Source organism: Gavia stellata, chromosome 21, assembly GCF_030936135.1.
Source record: "Gavia stellata isolate bGavSte3 chromosome 21, bGavSte3.hap2, whole genome shotgun sequence".
In the NCBI taxonomy this organism is placed as follows: domain Eukaryota; kingdom Metazoa; phylum Chordata; class Aves; order Gaviiformes; family Gaviidae; genus Gavia; species Gavia stellata.
In genome coordinates this window covers 14,055,373-14,073,163 of record NC_082614.1, presented here as the reverse complement: position 1 = coordinate 14,073,163, position 17,791 = coordinate 14,055,373, and the positions used below count along the sequence as shown (strand labels likewise).

At 37.7% G+C, this 17,791-nt stretch overlaps 1 protein-coding gene across 3 annotated transcripts in view; it reads left to right on the top strand.

The window, feature by feature from the left end:
• CLIP1 (CAP-Gly domain containing linker protein 1) overlaps window positions 1-17,791 on the top strand; it is a 71,202-nt gene that overhangs the window by 14,293 nt on the left and 39,118 nt on the right. For all 3 annotated transcript variants that reach the window (XM_059827471.1, XM_059827473.1, XM_059827472.1), the window contains 2 exons: window positions 13,573-13,697; window positions 14,797-15,013. In XM_059827471.1, the coding sequence (XP_059683454.1) occupies window positions 13,573-13,697; window positions 14,797-15,013 (342 nt within the window). The remainder of the gene's footprint in view (window positions 1-13,572; window positions 13,698-14,796; window positions 15,014-17,791) is intronic.

Here is a 17,791-nt window from a genome sequence, read left to right as displayed (position 1 = left end):
AGATTCCCCTGCAGCCTCTGTCTACTTTTTGATTGATGAATTGTAACTTCTGCTAATACTCAAAAATTTTCTGCTATTTCCTTGGTCAAGGTGATGTAAATTTATGCTCTAGCTTTCTTTTCATTGAGTGTCTTCTATGGACAAGCTCTTTGCATGCAGTTTTGCATACTGTAGGAAGATCTTTGCAGTACCAAGATAAAATGGTTAATTTGGTGGTTTTTAATCTACTGTGTTTTGCGAGTGTTTAAAAAGAAAACATTCAGTCTTTAACAACATATTTGTAGCTTATCTTTCCATAACTTCAAGAACTACAGTCACGCTAACTAAAAAATAAGCTTGTGAGATTTCCATGCAGCTCTTTTGCTCTAATCAGGGCCATGTCTTTAGAAAGCTAACAGTTCAGTAATTGATTGTTCCCCTGAGTAGTGATAGGCAGCAGCAGAAGTAGTCACATAATGCCACTGATCACCCAGGAATTATGTGTTCTGTTGGTGATGTGCCATGTTACTTGGCTGCCCTTCCTAAATTCAGAACCATAAATGCTTCTGCTGATGTATCATTTCACTCTTTTAAAAGGGAGTTAAGTTTTGTTAGTTTAAACCTTTTTTAAAAATAATTATGTTCTATACCTTTTATATTTGCATCAATGTAATAGAGCATGGGTCATTTTTGAGAACTGATTAGACTTACACCTACTAAGAAAAGTGGGAAACTTTGCCTTGAAACACTACCTTTTGCTTGAAAAGGCAGTAGAAAGCTGGTGATACGTTGTTTATGTTGTATTCTTTATTTAAAGGTTATGTATGTAGCCTTCAAATATAATCAGAATGATACTTGTGTGTCCACCAGATCTACGATCACCGTAACAAAGATCTGATTTTAGGTTTGAATTACTTGCGTCTGTCATTAAGCTGAAGAATTGTCTTACTGTTATTTTGATAAAATCTCTTTTTATTTACAATATAATTTTTTAAATTTCCATTAGGTAAAAACAAGGACAGGAACGAATGTCCTGGCATAGAAAGCATTTCTGGGGTTACTGTAAGAGCCTTGCATAGAAAAAAATCTCATGGATTTTATTGTTTGTCCTGCACTGCCCCACCAGATAATGCTTCTGCAGTGAAGGTGGATTGATATTTTAATTTTTGTTTAATTTTTTTTTTTTAAAGGAAGAATTTGACTCCTCTTTCTGTGTTAAGAGAGCTTAAAACATAGGGCCAAGTTGAAGAAAGTGTGAAGGGGAGATTAAGGTGAAGGGTTTGGCTGACAGCTAGAGCTGGGCTGAGATGTGTTTTCTTGGAGTGGCAATGGAAACAAAGGTTTACCATTTATCCCTCGCTATTTCTGTCAGAGACTAGAGCCCTGTTGTCTTCCAGTCAGCGTTGTTTTTTTAACCACTTGTTTGCCTTTTTCTCAAGGATCTTTGTGAGATCTTCTGGCATGTCCTCTTTGGGTGGGAAAATTCTCTGATGCCTATGAAGGCATCGCTCTAACTTTCCTGTATCTTATTAGCGCAAATTGCAGAAGAAGCATATCGTAACTGCCACAGCTTGATAGTAATAAGGTCCCAAATTCTGTTTGCTAAGTAGCACAGATTAAACTTAGTATTTCATCCTCCCTACTTCCTCTGTTTGCCCTAGGTCTTCCTGTTGAATCATCAAATTGTAGTTTGAGGTTTTGGGGCAATTCCTAGCACAGCATGTCAGTGATGCGTGTCTGTAATTTATATGCCAGTATAAGACAGTATACGCGCAGGAATATGAATGTTAAATGGACAGGATTCTTGTCTGCTGTTTTTTTAACCCTTTTGGGTCCCATGCTAATGTTTTGTAGTAGATACCAGACTCTCCTGATGTCATGTCTAATAATAATTCAGATGTAAATATCTTAAATTGCCAGGTTAGTCTAAATAATAGTAAACTTCACTGAATAATTCATTCATCCGTTAATATTTTCTTTTTCTCTGCCACTGAACTCCTGTCCAGCACTATGTACGGTAGAATTGAGCTGTTGTTGTAATGGCTGGAAACTGTCCTCAGAGCCTACAGCTAGCACCGGTTGTTGTGAAAGACCTGCCTGTCACTTACTGTAGCTTGCTTAGCCATTCCATCTCCATCAAAGGTACAAATGCAACTGGACTGCTCCACAGCATGTGATTTGTTTTTTATTTATACTGACAGCAGTAACTTTTCAGTAATATGTTACACAAGAGGATGAGAGGCTTGATAGAATTTGTACTTCCCACCTCAGCACAGAATTTCCCCTCTAAGTGACAATGTAGTGTCATAGCCGTGAGACATGCTCCAGTCTGAACATACTGTTGCAGATCTCTAGTGAATAAATGCTGGCCGCATTCATCAGTTCTTGCAGCTTGGACTGACTGCTGTTGAACACTCTGTGAAGGTTTAATAACAGCAATGTTGCGATGATTATGGATATATGGCGAAAACAACTGCTGAGAATTGCATCTTGAAAACGGTGAGCCTCCAGCAGTGTAGAGTTGCAGTTCAGCAGAACAATGAATTCATGATAGACAAAAGCTCATTTGGGAGTCTTGTTGAAATACTTAACTGGAAAAGTATGTCCTTAAGGGCAAATTCACAGACACAGCTCATCAGCTAAGATTACATTCTGGAATGGACTTCAGATGTGGCTCAACTTCGTTGATCTTTGTGTGTGATCTTAGGGTGTGGAGAGTTACACTGGAGTATTTCAGTCTGCTGAATTTTTTCCTCTAACTTTGATTTTAGAATGTACTTAATAGGACTTACCTTGAATTGATCCGTTCAATTTTTTTTCGTTGGCAACTGGCTGTTTTTGGATGATACCTTCAACAAAAAAGGCAAAATCATACAGCTTTTTTTTCCTGCCCAGTCTGGGTTGTCAAGAAACAAGAGGCCATTCTGACAAATATTTAAATGCCAGAGAAATGCATTTACCAATTCACATCTCACCTCATCATCTTTTCTGCATTACACAAGTGTAAATTTGACAGAAGTTTGTTGAACCTGAAATGTTGGGTTCAAAACATTTCAACCTTGACAGACTGACGTTTCCCAACAGCTAAGCTTTGTTGGAACATTTTTCAGTCCCCACTGAGATGTTAGTACCATTCCTCTGCATGAAAAGAAGCTATAAACTCTTCACAGTTGCTTCTGCATTCTGTCACAGCGAACTACTGCATCAGATGTTCATAGCCAGTCGTGTTGGGGTGAGGTAGTTTGATTAAATGCTGTATGTGTAAAGAAATCTTGAAGATATTATTAAAGCTGTAGTGCATGGTCCATATTGTGTGGATAGAAAAAATGTTAAGCTTATTTTCTTATTCCTTTGATCTCTAGTAGTTTCACCAGTCTTTTGTGCATTTACAGTTAGAATTGCCTAATGCTGCATGGTTGCATATGCAGAGTTCCCCCAAAACTTCTGTGGGAGAACTGATGCCTTTAAAAAAAATACATAGATTTAGTAATAAAAGAGGCTTCCATTGTATGTGTGCCTGATTTATTTGGATACAAAGACAGGTGCCCTACAGGATCTTTCCTTAATTCAGGTAACGTTAGGAAGAATAATGGTTACATACAAACCAAGCATTTGGGACACTCATTCAGATGCTCGTCAGAGAAAAGAAATTCCACTGCAAAAAACAAGTAGAGTTGTGAGGTGATCGCCTATATACTCTCAAATGCAGGCTTGCTTAGAGTATCTCATATTAGGTTGTGCTGCACAGTGCAATAGACGTGGAGATGAAAAGATGCAAAAGCAAGCAGACTTGCTTTTTCAGGGGGCAGAAAACATCTTTTTCCAAAAGACCTTGTATATATATAAAAAAAAAAGTTTCATTAACATCAAAACAGACAGTGCTTCAAGGTATGTGATATGTCAGCTGAGTTGTGTTCCTGTGGATGCCTGCAGAAAAAAATACTTGTAGTAGATTTGCTGCAACAGTCAGCCACAACTTTTTTTTTTTTTCTCTCTCAATTTGAAGAAGACATGTTCCAGGCCGTTAAATCGAGATGTAAACATCAAAAAAAATAGCTCGTGGTAGATGTCAGTGTCTGTAAGGGAAATACAATAGTCGTGGAGAAATTCACATTGTCCTGTTTTCTTAGAAGTTCTCTTCCTTGATGTTCTGGAGGAGTCAAAGCAAATCAAAAGCAAATCAAACAAAGTGAATACACGAGCTGAAGTATTATACCCCAAAATGGATGTTCCAGTGCAAAAGCAGAGGTCCTCTAGATTTCTGTAGTTTACTCCTTCTGGAAGATGAGTAGGTTAAAACAGCACGCAAGCCCTCTGCTGTCTTGGAAATCTCTGATAAGAAGTCTGTCTCCCTCAAATCCCGGTGTATCTGAGGCATATTCAGCAAGCATGTACTTAATTGCCTAGTTGACTTGAAACTGAGCAGTAATTTTCCTTTCACTAACAAGTATTTGGAAGTACTTCATGTTAATATGTAAAAATGTTGAAAATGTAGGGAGATAAAGTACGTATTTAAAATAATTGTGGTTTCTGATATGTAACTCCTTATTATTCAGCTTTTCATTTGTTGCATTGATGTATAACTTCTAGTGGAAAAAAATAATATAGCTAAATCAAAGAAAAAGTTACGAATGCAAGGAGTAATTCAAATGGCTCTATATTAACTGTAATTTCCATTCTTAACATCTGAAGTATGTTCTGGAATCTGGATATGATTTAGTTGTTAGAGAGAGGACATTAACTCTGGGCAGCCTGATCTCATATTGGGGGATTGCTGTAAAGTAGGAAGCGTTGATGTGGAAATCTGCATTTCCTTCATTGCACTGGTCCAGCCTTTACTGGGTTAATGACAGAGTGCAAGGTCTTTAACACAACTGTAGTTGATTTGCCTGCTGAAAATGAGGCTACAGCTTCAGCATTTTGAACCTAGTATGAATAAGAATTCCTATGCAAAAAGTGATCCCTTCTTGTGCCAGTGGAAGTGTTGTCACTAGGTACTAAACCAGATGGGGGAAGAATAGGTGAAAACTAATTCAGAAAACAAATTACTTTCAGGCTTACCCAGTTTCTGTTTCCTGTCTGAGTTGCAGCCAGAGAACCTGTTTGCCCTGCTATTGCAAGCACTTACGATTTCTTAAGAGCCCAATGCAAAGTTGATTTAAAAAACAAACAAACAAAACCCCTTGAACTAACCAACCTAACAAACCCAAGTTGTTAAAATAAAAGGGGGAAACCTGCTTTGTGTGACAACCATTGCATCTGTCAAAGGTTGAAGCAGCTTTGAGAGCATCTTAGGCTTTTTCCTGGAGGGACCAGATGCTGTATTTTAAATAAATAAATAAAAATCTTATCAACCTAAGGGGCCTTAGCCTTCTCAAGAGATTAAAGTGCTTTCAGTCATTTAACCAGTTACAGCTTCGTCATGGTCTGCCAAATCTGGTGCTTCTGGAGCTGAGCTGTAAAGCTGTAACTTGGGCCCCCGTCCATATGTTCACAAAAGGCTGCAAACTTGATTTATAGGCATATGCTGATGTGGCCTTTTTGCAATGTTATTCTCTATGCATGAGTAACGTCTAATTTCTTCTTAGTGTCTTTTACACTGCTCACTGTAAGTTACTTCTTGCTTTGTTATTTCTACCAAGTTCTTTAGTGATGTAATAGGCAGAGACTGATAGGAGATTATTGTCAGATTTGTTTCCACCCATGTAACCTATCTTCAAGTAAACATGACGTAAGGCTGTCAAGTGATTAAATTCCAGGGCTTTTAAAAGCAACGAAGGGGAAAAGAAACTTCACATGTAGAGAGAAGTTTCTCCCTTTAGCAGTAATCCTGCATTGTCCCATGTGGTATTTTTAAGTTTTCCATTTTCTAGTTTCTATAACATTCTGAATAGAAAATGCACTTCTGAGTTCAGTCTATTTAAAAATCTATAATAGTCAGTTTTTAACTGTTAGAAAAACAAATATTCATTGGCATTGTTACAGTTAAAGCAATGCAAAAATATCTTGCCACAATGCATATGAGGATAGAAAAGGAAGAAAAACTTGGAAGTTGAGAACAAGCGATTGTTGTGTGCTCTGCTGGAGCTGTCCTCTCCTGAGCCTCGTTTATTGTAACTGCAAATGTACCACAATGTTTAACTGCTCAGTTGTGCTTTTGCTTTATCCTTAAGGTGAGTTGACTGTAAGGTATTTTGATGGCTTTGTCATGTTAAGTCAAGGATGAAAGTGATTCTTAAATTTATGTCTGTATATTTAGACACAGTATTTTGGATACGGTAAAGTATAATGTAGATTAGTTTGTGAAGTGGTTGCCACAACATGAAATATATGTATGAGACTATAGCCGAGGGATAGAGGGTTTCCAAAGGCTTTGTCTGTAATTCATGATCTTGGTGATTTTTCCCTGTGCAAACTGCAGCTGTTAATGTTACATTTAAGCATTTTTCAGGACATATTGTGTGTGACCTGTCTGCTTACTGACAAATAAGATGTTAAAATTATCTTATTGCAGCAAGGTGTGAGTTGTGTCTTAATTGTGAGTCACTTGGTTTTGGCAATTCCTTATTTAACTTAAAATTGCGTGTGAGTTAGTGGGATATAATGGCAGCAATAGGTAACTTCTCCACATGCTTTGTTAATAGTTGGTTCATGCAAGACTGATTTTGTGTGTGTGTGTGTGGACTCCCTGTCTCCCTGCCTTCCCAAGGGGAGTGATATCTAGGAACATGTTGTCCTTGCTCATTTCAACACAGGATGGGCGAAAGAACAATTTATTTATTTACTTATTTAAGTCTTTGCCTTTGCTTTTTTTTGTGGTGGCAAATTCACCTGTGGTTTTTGTAGTAAGGAATTGCTGTTAGGTTTTTGTATTGCTTCCTTTGTGACTAAATGAGTTGATTGAACGAAGTGAACCTCAATAGCAGATAATTTCTAATTATTAGACTGTTTTCTTCTGAAAGTGAAGGGTTGTGTCATACCACTGTGTCTGTGTGAGTGTCTTACTGCACATTAGCTCTTTTACCCACTTTGGCCTTGTTTTTGAACTTGCTCGTCAGCTGCAACCAAACTGGGTAGAAATGTAGACGTTTCAAAGGTACGTTCTTACAAGCTTCATGCAAACAGATAGCCAAATAGAAGGTAGAGAGTCTATACCACCAATTTTGGAAAACTGCAATTTGCCTTCACAGGTTTTTGCACCTCAGAGAATCCATGTGATCAAGGTCTTGTCTAAATACTGTTCTTGTCAATAGAAAAAGCTGTAGTCACTCATGCATTTTTAGGTAGTAAAGTCACTCGACCGTAATATCCAGTGCCACAGGAAAGCTGACATCTTTAATCCTGCTATTCACAGAATGGCTAGTTTGAAAAATCTGTATTAGGGAGGCAGGTTTAAAGTTCAGTAGATACTCTTCCAGTCATGCTTTGATCAAGTGTCAGATGTTATGCAGATATTTCTGAAAGGAAATAGGATAATTTGGAAAAGTTGAAGCTAGACTGTCTAATACCAGGCAAAAAAAGACAGGCAAAAACTGACAGAGGAACCAGATGTTGACAAACTGAAACATGGCAGTTGTGTCAAACATGTTTTACTTCCTTCTTTGAAACTATAGATTTAATGAATAAAACTCAAAGATACTTTGTGCTGTGCGATAGGATTTTTTTTTAATTTTGAATACTATCTAACGGTCTAACTTCAAAATCAGCATCGGACTTTATTGATATATTTAATAACTGGGTAATAGATGGCAAACACCCACCCCCACCCCCCAAAAAAGAAGTGGCTTGCTTGGTACCCCCGTTGGATATGGTCACTAGTGTGGTTTTTCTCTGAGCTAATCTAGTGCTAATACTATTCAGTGCTTTGATCCATGCTCTGGAATTAATTGTAAATCATTCCTGATGGAATCTCTGGATGGTCAGAGGGGTAAACAACAATACGCATGGAGCAGTCCAGAGGGACTTACTATTTCACCTCCAGCAGGGCGAGCTGTTGGTTGTATTTTGCATTTAATGACAGAGTTTATAAGCCTAAGAGTGAGAGCATAAGCTGTGTAACAGCCATGGACTGCTGTCTGCTGGAGAGAGTAGTGACTGAAGAAGATCCAGGAGCTAAAGGTACCGGAGAGGAGTTCGTGGGTTGATGTAGCAGAGGGATCAAAGAAAACACATGGTGCTCTAAGCCGTGCTGGCCATGCTTTTGGTCAGTATTCAAATACTGTGTATAATTATGTCCTTAGTTATTTGAAAAGCCCATTGCAAACATTGGCAAGAGCTCAGAACACAGCTGCAAAGTGACTCAAGCAAGAGAAAGCATCTTGCAATAAAAGATGTGAAGAACTCAATCTGTTTAATTTACAAAGGGAAAGCTTAAGGTGTCTTGCTTAATACATGTGTGTTCCTGCATGCTGAGTGCCAGTTGCTGAAGAGCTCTATAATCTTCCAAAGAAAAGCATAATGAGAGTCAGTGGCTACAAGCCACAGTCAAATTTGGTTTATTTCAAATTTAAATATGTTTCTAACAATGGAGTGATTAACTATGAAAATAGACTGTCAGTGGAAGCATGTTTTCTGATGGATATCAGCTCTGATCTAAAAACATCAACACATACAGCTTTGCTCTGTATGGTTACAGGGTTAATTACAGATGTAACTGGGTGAAATGTAAAGACCTGTTTCAGAAGAGCCAGAGGAGATGATCTGATGGTTCCCTCTGGCCTTGAATGGGTGAACAAATCAATTAAATACAATTGCTTTTGCCAGCTGGAAATGGTTCCTCTAAATTTTGAGAAACAAGAGAAAAAAGATTCTGATTAGTAGATCCCAGGTTTTTCAAAGGTAAGTTTGTTTGTCTGGGTATTTTTTTTGCTTTTTCAAGTGTTGCATATTACAGGTGCTGTGATCTGAATGGTCATGAAAATGCCCAGTTTATGTGACAAACACAGAAATATCCAAGCAATGCTTTTCAAGAGTCACCATAAATCAGTGCTCGGGCAGAAGGGGTGACAGAACGATTGTTATTCACCTTTTAACTCCGCTCAGCTGGCCTGAGTAAGTGATACTGGTCCGCTGACAAAGTTTCTGACAGCAGCTGTCCTCTTTTCAGACAGATCTGTATTTTTCAATGAATGCTGTTTAAATAGCACTTTCATTTTTTTTTTTTTTTTAGACCATCTCTTTTTTTTCCTGGATTACACTGGTTTATTTGTTTCCTGCTTGTACTTATCTTTGAAAATGCAGCTCTGCAAAGGTTCTCACAAAGTTTGACGTGCTCATCCTGATGTGCTTTCATCAGGAAGTTTTAAACTGCTTCAGGTTTACAAACCCATTTTGCTACTTCACTTTCCATTGCAGCAAATTAATGTAAGCTTAGTTATAATTTGATAAATGGAATTTAATCGCCTTTTCCCTGTGTTTGACATGACACTAGTGAATTCCAAGCAGATTTCCTCACCCCACAATGACCAGTAGCCTAACCTAGATTCTCTGGCATATTATCACTTTATATTTTACAGCTTGACTATATTGAGTGTGATAACTGACTAAAAAAAGGTCTGGCAGTTCTTTTCTCTGTTCTATTATTTAATGACCTGCCTTAGCATGAATGAAGGTCATGGAAAACTATTTTCATGGTAGTGATGCCCCATTTTTCCATATAACTTTTAGAAACTATTTAATAAACTTTTTTCCTGTTTCTTTCAGAAACTGGGCTTGCTTTTTTTTTTTTTTTCAGTCTTTCATACACTACTGGGAAGTAGATCTGCTGGCAAATGCAACTGGTTTTTTTGTTTTGGTTGGGGGTTTTTTAACCTTTTTTTGGTATAATTCTTATAATGAAAAATTTGTATAATTTTTCAATAAGTCTGTAATAAATGCTATAATTCTGTAAATAATTCTTTTTTTCATATTGGTATATACAATTTAGTGTAATCCCATCTTAATCTTTTTTCCCCTTTAGAGCACTATGTGTAGGTCTGTTATGTGCAGCAACTTTTATGCATAGAAAAGCCTTTACCATACTGTGTTGTATAGTAGCACCTCACATTGCAGTACCAAGGGAGTAAGTGATTATTTTCTTAAATGCTTTCCAGGTAGGTGTGTTGTCACATGCAGAGTACTTAATTGCAGCTGGAGATAAATGCATTCTTTGAGGCAGATGTCTGTGAATGATTGGAAGTCTTCAGTAGATTCAGGCTTTATAGAGCAACGCCGACCCTGTCTTTAAAGCTGAAGACTTAAGAAGGTTTTTGCTTGAAACTAATTATCACTACATATAGAGACCTTCACTGATGTTATGAGCACTTTACTGCTGCAGTGTACTCTGATTGCTGCTCTTGGTAAGGATAGACATGTCAGTATTTGCAGAAAGAAGAAATGTAGTAGCTGATTATTCAAAGAAGCTTGACTAGGTTTGGAAAAACCCAAAAATTCTTTGGCATTCTTCCTTGCATCTTGTTTTAAAATAACCCTGGTACCATGGTTACAAGGCTAGTCACATTGCTGTTTCTCCTGGGGATCTCATGTTGTGCATCCCCATATGTTCTCGGGAGATGAATTCCTCCATTTGCTCACTCCCACCAGGCCTTGGGTTGCGGTCCCATGCAGATCCACTTTGATTGCTGTAGCAGGTCCAACGGGCGCTGGTCATTGCCAAAGCTTTTCTTCTGCATCCTGTCTCCCAGTTTGTGATTTGGATGCAATGTCTTCAAAATAAATGCCATACATTTTTTACCTAAATATGGAAGATGAGCAGGGCCAAGGTAGGAAACAAAAAGGAATGAATAGTCTGCACCCAAGTTTAATCTGTATTATCCTGGAGCTAGCATTACTTATCTAGAGGCTTATTTACAGTTTGAGTTGGAAGGAAGAGATTGCATCAGTTTTTCCTGTCTCTGGGAGTCTTTGCATCTAGTTATCCTTTTCCACTACTATGCTTCAGATAGCTCATATCTTGCATACCCCATTTACCTTTCTATGAAAAGGGATTTTTTTGTGCATGTGTATGTGTTCTGGTAATTGACTTATATTTATGTGTTGTATGTGTTATTTGTTTAAAACAACAACAACAACAAAACCCAAAGACCCCCACCAATCCACAAAACTGCTATAAAATTCCTTGGCCTGGCTAAACAGTTCTGTAAGAAGACCTGAGGAGTCTCTCTCTGCAACTGCAAACCTGACTGTTGTCTTTGAAGGGATGCTCCTTATCTAGGCTATTGTTCTAGCTTTCCTGTCTTAATTTCTTTAATGGGTTTTTTACAGCCTCCTTTGATTTAACTCTGTTTATTCAGGCAGACCACAGTACAAAATTGAGTAGGGAAACAGTGCACACAGAACTAACCAGTCTTTTCACCTAAAAATATCTTCCAAATTTATATTTGAAGGAAAAAAACAACCCCCCCTCCTCCCCACCCCCCACCTTGCTAGAAAAGGACTAAGGAGGACAACTTGGAAGACCTAGTATGGACTGATAGTGCAGACACGGGCATATTTTTCTCTCACACTGCTCAGTTAAATTTTATTTTTATGTTTGTACTTAGGTTAACAACATTTATCCTCTAGAAAAAGTATGTTATGCCTGAGGGTGAATAACATGTGTCGATTTAAGAGCTAGTTCTTCCCGGATATACTTTTAACAAGTGTTATATGTTCCCTCTTCACCACTGCGCCACAGAGGAGATCTGGATTCCATGTGACTGTTTTGGCCGGTTACGATTCTTTTTTTTCTAAGACAGAACTCGTGCTTGTTTTTTGAGAGGGGAAGTTTGTCTGTTCTCTGCCAAGAACACCAAATACCGAATGTTCTACTAGTTACTATATTAGGCTGAGTCATGATAACTATAAACTTTGTGTATTTTTATTCCATGAGGAATAATGATTTGATACAGTGCCACTTAAAGCAAGATGTAAAGGTAATTTGCAGATTAAACGTTGTTTCAAGACTGCCTCTAATGAGAGAGAAGGGGACTTTGACCTTATATACGGACGAAAGATGTCTCTGTCAGCTTTCTCATTTTAGTAATATCAAAAAGGGTTAATTATTTTTCCCTGGCTTTCTGAGGTTAGCGTAGATTAGGATTTTTTTTTTCTCGCCAGCTGAAACCTTGCATTGCTAATAGAGCTGTCGACTCTTCGAAGTTGATGAGCCAGCCAGAAGCTAGAGCATAAATGTGTATTGCAGCTACTGTGCACTAAGTTAGTACTTTGTGGACACTTAGTACTTTCACGCAAGATAATGTCCTCCATTCCTAGATTCCTCACAGTTAACCTCTTGTGCGAACACTTCCCAAGTGTATTAATATGAATTATCTAGTGTACTGTGATCGTGCACCTTAATTTATGGCACAAGAAGCTCTTGTTCTCCAGTTATCCTGGGAGGTTCTCCCCAAGAAATAGAATGTCTAATGTAAAAATGAGATTAAATCCTAATACACTTTCTAGTATATAAAAAGGAAAATTACAGTCTTTGTGTTAGCAGGTTACATCCAAGCTCTCTGCCAAGGCTACAAAATATTCCTCATTGTGTAATGTGTGCTGGAAAACACAAGTGGAGAAAAACCCAATTGCCCTGAAATCTCTTGAATCTCTTGAAGAGGTTTTCATTCACATTTTCTTGTTTTCGTCATGCTAGATGCAGGCTGAACAGATTTTCACACAAATTAGGGCACAACATACTGTCATTCTGACCTGCAAGAATCCTGCAGTTCTGGCTTGTGGCCCTTCTTGGCAAGTGTCAGTCATGCTGGACACCTTTTGCTTCTTCGCTTAATTTAATTCTCCGCCCCCCCCCCCCCCCCCCCCCCCCCCCCGGCATTATGAAAAACTATATCTTGCAGACATTATAAGTAATTGGAATGGCTGTAAAGATTTGATATTTTGTGTTTGCAAAGAACTGATTTTTGATCTTCCATTTAGGAGTGTTTGGTTTTGTTTTAAAAAAAGTGAAGGAAAAAAAAAAAGATAAAATTATTCTCCCCTCCCTGAGAATTCAAATAGCTGTTTGCATCTAAAATTTTGCGAAGTGCACAGCATTATGCTTTATATCAGTTTTTTTAAATGCAAGAGGCCTGTACTATGTAGTTTACCTGAACTGTTCCGTAGAGAAAATAAGAAAGACTTCTCATTTAATTTCTTTTACTTTTCCTTGCAGAATTAGAATAAGAAATAAGCAATGCTTAGAAATCCTTATTTGCTGATAGAAATTTGTGAGAAACTATAGTACAAATCTATTGTATTCAGTACACTGTTTATACTGAGTCTTGTTAAATGTATTTTTAATCTTATAGCCATATCAAGTCACCTAATAGAATTGTGACCTTCAATCGTGACAAACTTCCTGAATATCAAATTGGACAGAACTAAATGCTAGGGAATATTTTTTTCTTTTTTTTTTTTCCTTTGGTAAACAATTTGGTTGTGATCTGTTCAACATACGAAAACAAACTCATAGGCAAAAGAATATGTGGCTTAAAATAAGAACTGGTCATATCATTAATGTGCTTTGTGAACATGATTATACTGAAAGCTTTTTATGCTCTATTTGGTATTTCAATTTGGAAATGTATTAAATGCAGTTGTGTCTTACTGCTTCAGGTTGGTGGAACAAAAGCTGGAGTTGTGCGTTTTTTGGGAGAAACTGACTTTGCTAAAGGAGAGTGGTGTGGAGTAGAACTGGATGAACCTCTGGGAAAGAATGATGGAGCCGTTGCTGGAACAAGGTTAGTCTATTATCAGATAGCAGCAGCCTCAAAGATTTTGCATCTCTATATTCTGTTTTGGTTTTTTAATATCTTACATGAAACTTTCTATCAAGGGAAGGTAGTTAGGCTGTAAACCTGACTGTCTGATGATGGTGATGGGGGATCATTAGACACTGATTTGAATTTTATGACGCCTACACATCTCTGAAAGTCTGCATTAACCCCACATTCATGGGATTAGTTGATCTCTCCTACTCCCATGTGAGTTTTATTCATAGACTGGTAATGGAAAACCCAATTTCCTGCTTTTTGAACGTCTGCTTGGTTTCTCAGCTTGGAATGAATGCTCAGTTAAGAAAATATCTCTGGGTATCTAATAGCTGAACCTAAAGGAAATCTTCTTGCATCACAGGAACTGAAAGCTCCTATACCAATAGTTGCCTCATTGCAAATATTGGGAACAGTATAGCTGCTTCCTCCAATAAGTCACACTTAGAAAGCATTAATTCACATCACAATTTAACTTTCTTTCCGATGTGGTATAAGGAACAGTCCTTTAACTCATTAAAAAGAGGTTTTACAAGGATTGTGCCACCTTAACATAGGTGATGACAACTTAAAGTTTTAAGTGGCTTTTGTTTATATATAACCAAAGGTAGATGTTCTGTATAAGCAAATATACATACATGTATAGGTATGTATGTAATAAAATATAAACCTACTTGATTTAATTAAAACCTGATTTTTATTTTTAACTCTCTGCTATCACATTTGTTGTTGGCAGCTCAGAGGAACCTATTGAAGAGGAAAGCTATGCATGTTAAACTTTGAATCTGAATGGAATTTTTAGGAAAGAAAACTCTATCTCAAGAGTTTACTCTGAATTTCTGAAGTCTGATATAATCATGCTGTTTCAGCCTCTCAAAGTCCCTTTTCTAAATCTCATGCTAAAAACCAAAAATTGCAATCTAATATAGATTAGATTGTCACCAACCGTTACCCTGTCTTTTAATACTTTTAAACTATTGATCTAGAATTCTTTGTGAAGCCAGACCATGTATCTGAAAAGGCAGAAGTTAATTTAGTACTCTCATCTCTCTGCTTTGCTTTTTTAAAGGTATTTTCAGTGTCAACCAAAATATGGTTTGTTTGCTCCAGTCCACAAAGTTACAAAGATTGGATTCCCATCAACAACACCGGCGAAAGCAAAGACAACTGTGCGAAAAGTGGTTGCGACTCCCACAGCCCTGAAACGTAGTCCAAGTGCATCTTCCCTGAGCTCTCTCAGTTCTGTGGCATCTTCAGTAAGCAGCAAGCCAAGCCGTACAGGACTAGTAAGCTTCTTTTTCTATTGCATGCTTTACGTTCCCAAGCAGGAATCCACGTGGCACTTGCCTGTGGTCTACTTGCATAAATTGAGAGTAGAACAGATCTTGGGGAGAGCACAATATACATTTAATTGTGCTCTCTTTTTCATTCAAAGCATGCATGAAGGAAGGAAATCTTAGCTAGCCCTGAAGAGTAGCTGAATAGTTGAATATTTAAGCTTACACAGTTAATTCGGGCTAACTGAGTTATTGCAATAAGAAAGGGGCTTGTGATGCCACCAAACTGAAAAGGCATCAACGTTCTCTGACTGGAATCGCCATTTAATTGTTCATTTTCCTAGCACTACCCCTGTCGTATGGGGCTTGTGTTTGAGCATCTGGTATGCACTAAAGCTTCCATAGATCAAACTTGTGTTATTAAGCAGGAAGAAGCTTCAAATTGTCTAAAATGTAAAAGGTTTTCTTTTACTGTTAAAGAGATGAGTCAGCTGAGAAATACAGTAGTAGCAATTGTCAAGTCTTTGCTGACAAGAAGCCTCTTTCTTTTAGATTTGGTTTTAATCCTATGAATTCATAAAGGCTAAATGTTGCAAAGCACAGTGGCTCAGGTGCATTCTAACACAGTACTAATTCCACCTAATACACTTACTATGGATTCTTTTAAAGTTACTCTGTTACATAAATGTCCTAATCTTGGGTTGCAGCAGTAAAACGGAAATCTTCTGGGAAAGCTGAATTTTAAAAAGTCTCTCTTTTAAGGCAATTAAAAGCATAGAAATAATTGGGTTTTTCCACAGTCACCCTAGATTTTTCATTTTTTTTAAAACCAAAGTACATGAATACATCTAATTAGAAGGAGATCACTCCCACTGATCTGGAACTGGTTAGCTGGCATACTGTCCCACTGACCAGCAGGCACAGAGCAAGAGAGGTGACTTACCGTAGTCCTTCAAGACTGAAGCAGATTACAAGCGAACAGAGGTCAACAGTTGGTCAGGGCAACAGGGTTAATACCTCATCACAGAAAGCGTAAGGGATTTTTATTTGGCACAAACAGTGGGACTTTATTACTTAATCCATTCTGGAAGTTGCACTTCTAGCTGCAGAGTGCCCCCTGGTTGGAAATCGGTGCAGTAACATGGTGTACCTCAGGTTCAGGGCAGACTTCATGAGCTGATGGTGAAGCATTAATGTGGACCTTTTATTCCGTATGCTATGATACTCTAAGCAATGAGAGAGTGCAGTAACACGTTGTAAATGTCTACAGTATAGTTGCTTATTTTGCTTCTGTGTTGTGCCCCAGGGCTTTTGTGTGTTTTGGGCCATAAAATACAAAGCTTCTATAATCCATCATTTCTGGAATTAAAATTCCAGCTTTCTTCCAACTCTTTTTCTCAGGCAACATGAGCATTTGGTTACCATCCAAGTTAAACGGACTGTCAAAATAATTCTGATACTTTTTCTTTAAAAGCTAAGCTGCTGAAGAAACAGGATTTCCTGAAATCAGTTTTGACACAGCAGACTTTTCTTGCTCCAATTTCTAGGAAAACTATAACTTATCTGGAAATTGTTGGGCTCCTACATAGTCTTCTCAATTATTCAGGGCTGTTGATGTTTTCTTCTTCCTGTGTAAGAAAAGCAACTGTCAAAGTAGGTGATCTAATGACTTAAGAAGGCTGTCTGATGCAATTTGTATTTATTGCCAAGTCTGAAGGTTGGCAAGGAACACCAAGGAAGTTGATGTTCCTCTGAAATCTTTCAGATTTCTTTTGGAATCAGGAATTAAGTCAAATTTGATTCGACGAGCTAGAATTGTTAAAAAGCAATACGTTATGGAATGAGATAACTTCTAGAAACTGAGAGGATCTGAAACAACCAATCTAAGCATCAAAGTGAAAGATGGTTTATTCTATCTCGTACCTTTTGAGTCACTTGATACAGCATTTGCAGTGGATTGTAGACGTATCATTCAAGGCTGTGAGTAGGCAAGTTAGAGAGATTGTGTAGCAATCATGGTAACAGAAGGGGAAGTGTGGTTTTGCGATGACAGGAGAATACATCCATGTTATGCTCTCTGCTGGTGATGTTGTCCAATGCCAGCTTTCCAGGCTGTATATAGCAACTATTCTTCAGCATTTTGGTCTCTGAAGGGATCATGGAAGAAACATGCTCCTATTCTTGGGCGATATTATTAGACAGAGCTAAAGGTTAACGTAACAGAAGAGCAAGCCTTTGTGTATTGGTTTTTGTTTAAATAAAGCTTTAACTGAGATGTCATTCTCATTTAATACTTAGACAAATTTCTGAGCTGTTAAGCTTAAAGTCAGTTTGTAAAAGCTGTATTGGATTTTTTTTGGTTCCGTTTTTGCTGTTTTCACAACTATTGCTCACTTTTACTACATAATTTCAGTTTATTTACTTTCCCTTCTAGCTCAAAAACTCTTGAGGAAGTAGAAGACAGGGCCATGCTGAATTTTCACTGACACTGGTTCCATTCAGTGGAGCAGAGATCATGCAAGGTCAAGGAAAACCCTAAGGTTCATTCTAGCTATAGTCCTCCAGATTGATTCATTTTTATCTATACTCTCTAAATTTAATCTTTCAGATTTTTTTTCCCAGAAGTAATTTAATTCCAAGTGATATAAAAGCATGTTTTAACCAGATACCAATTATTCTTCTTCACAAGGTTTTAGCTATAAGGCTGGGGTTTTAGGTCAAGGTAAATGCTTTTCATCCTGGATGTTTTATTGCTATAGTAGAGGTGCCAAATGCTAGTTTGAGTTC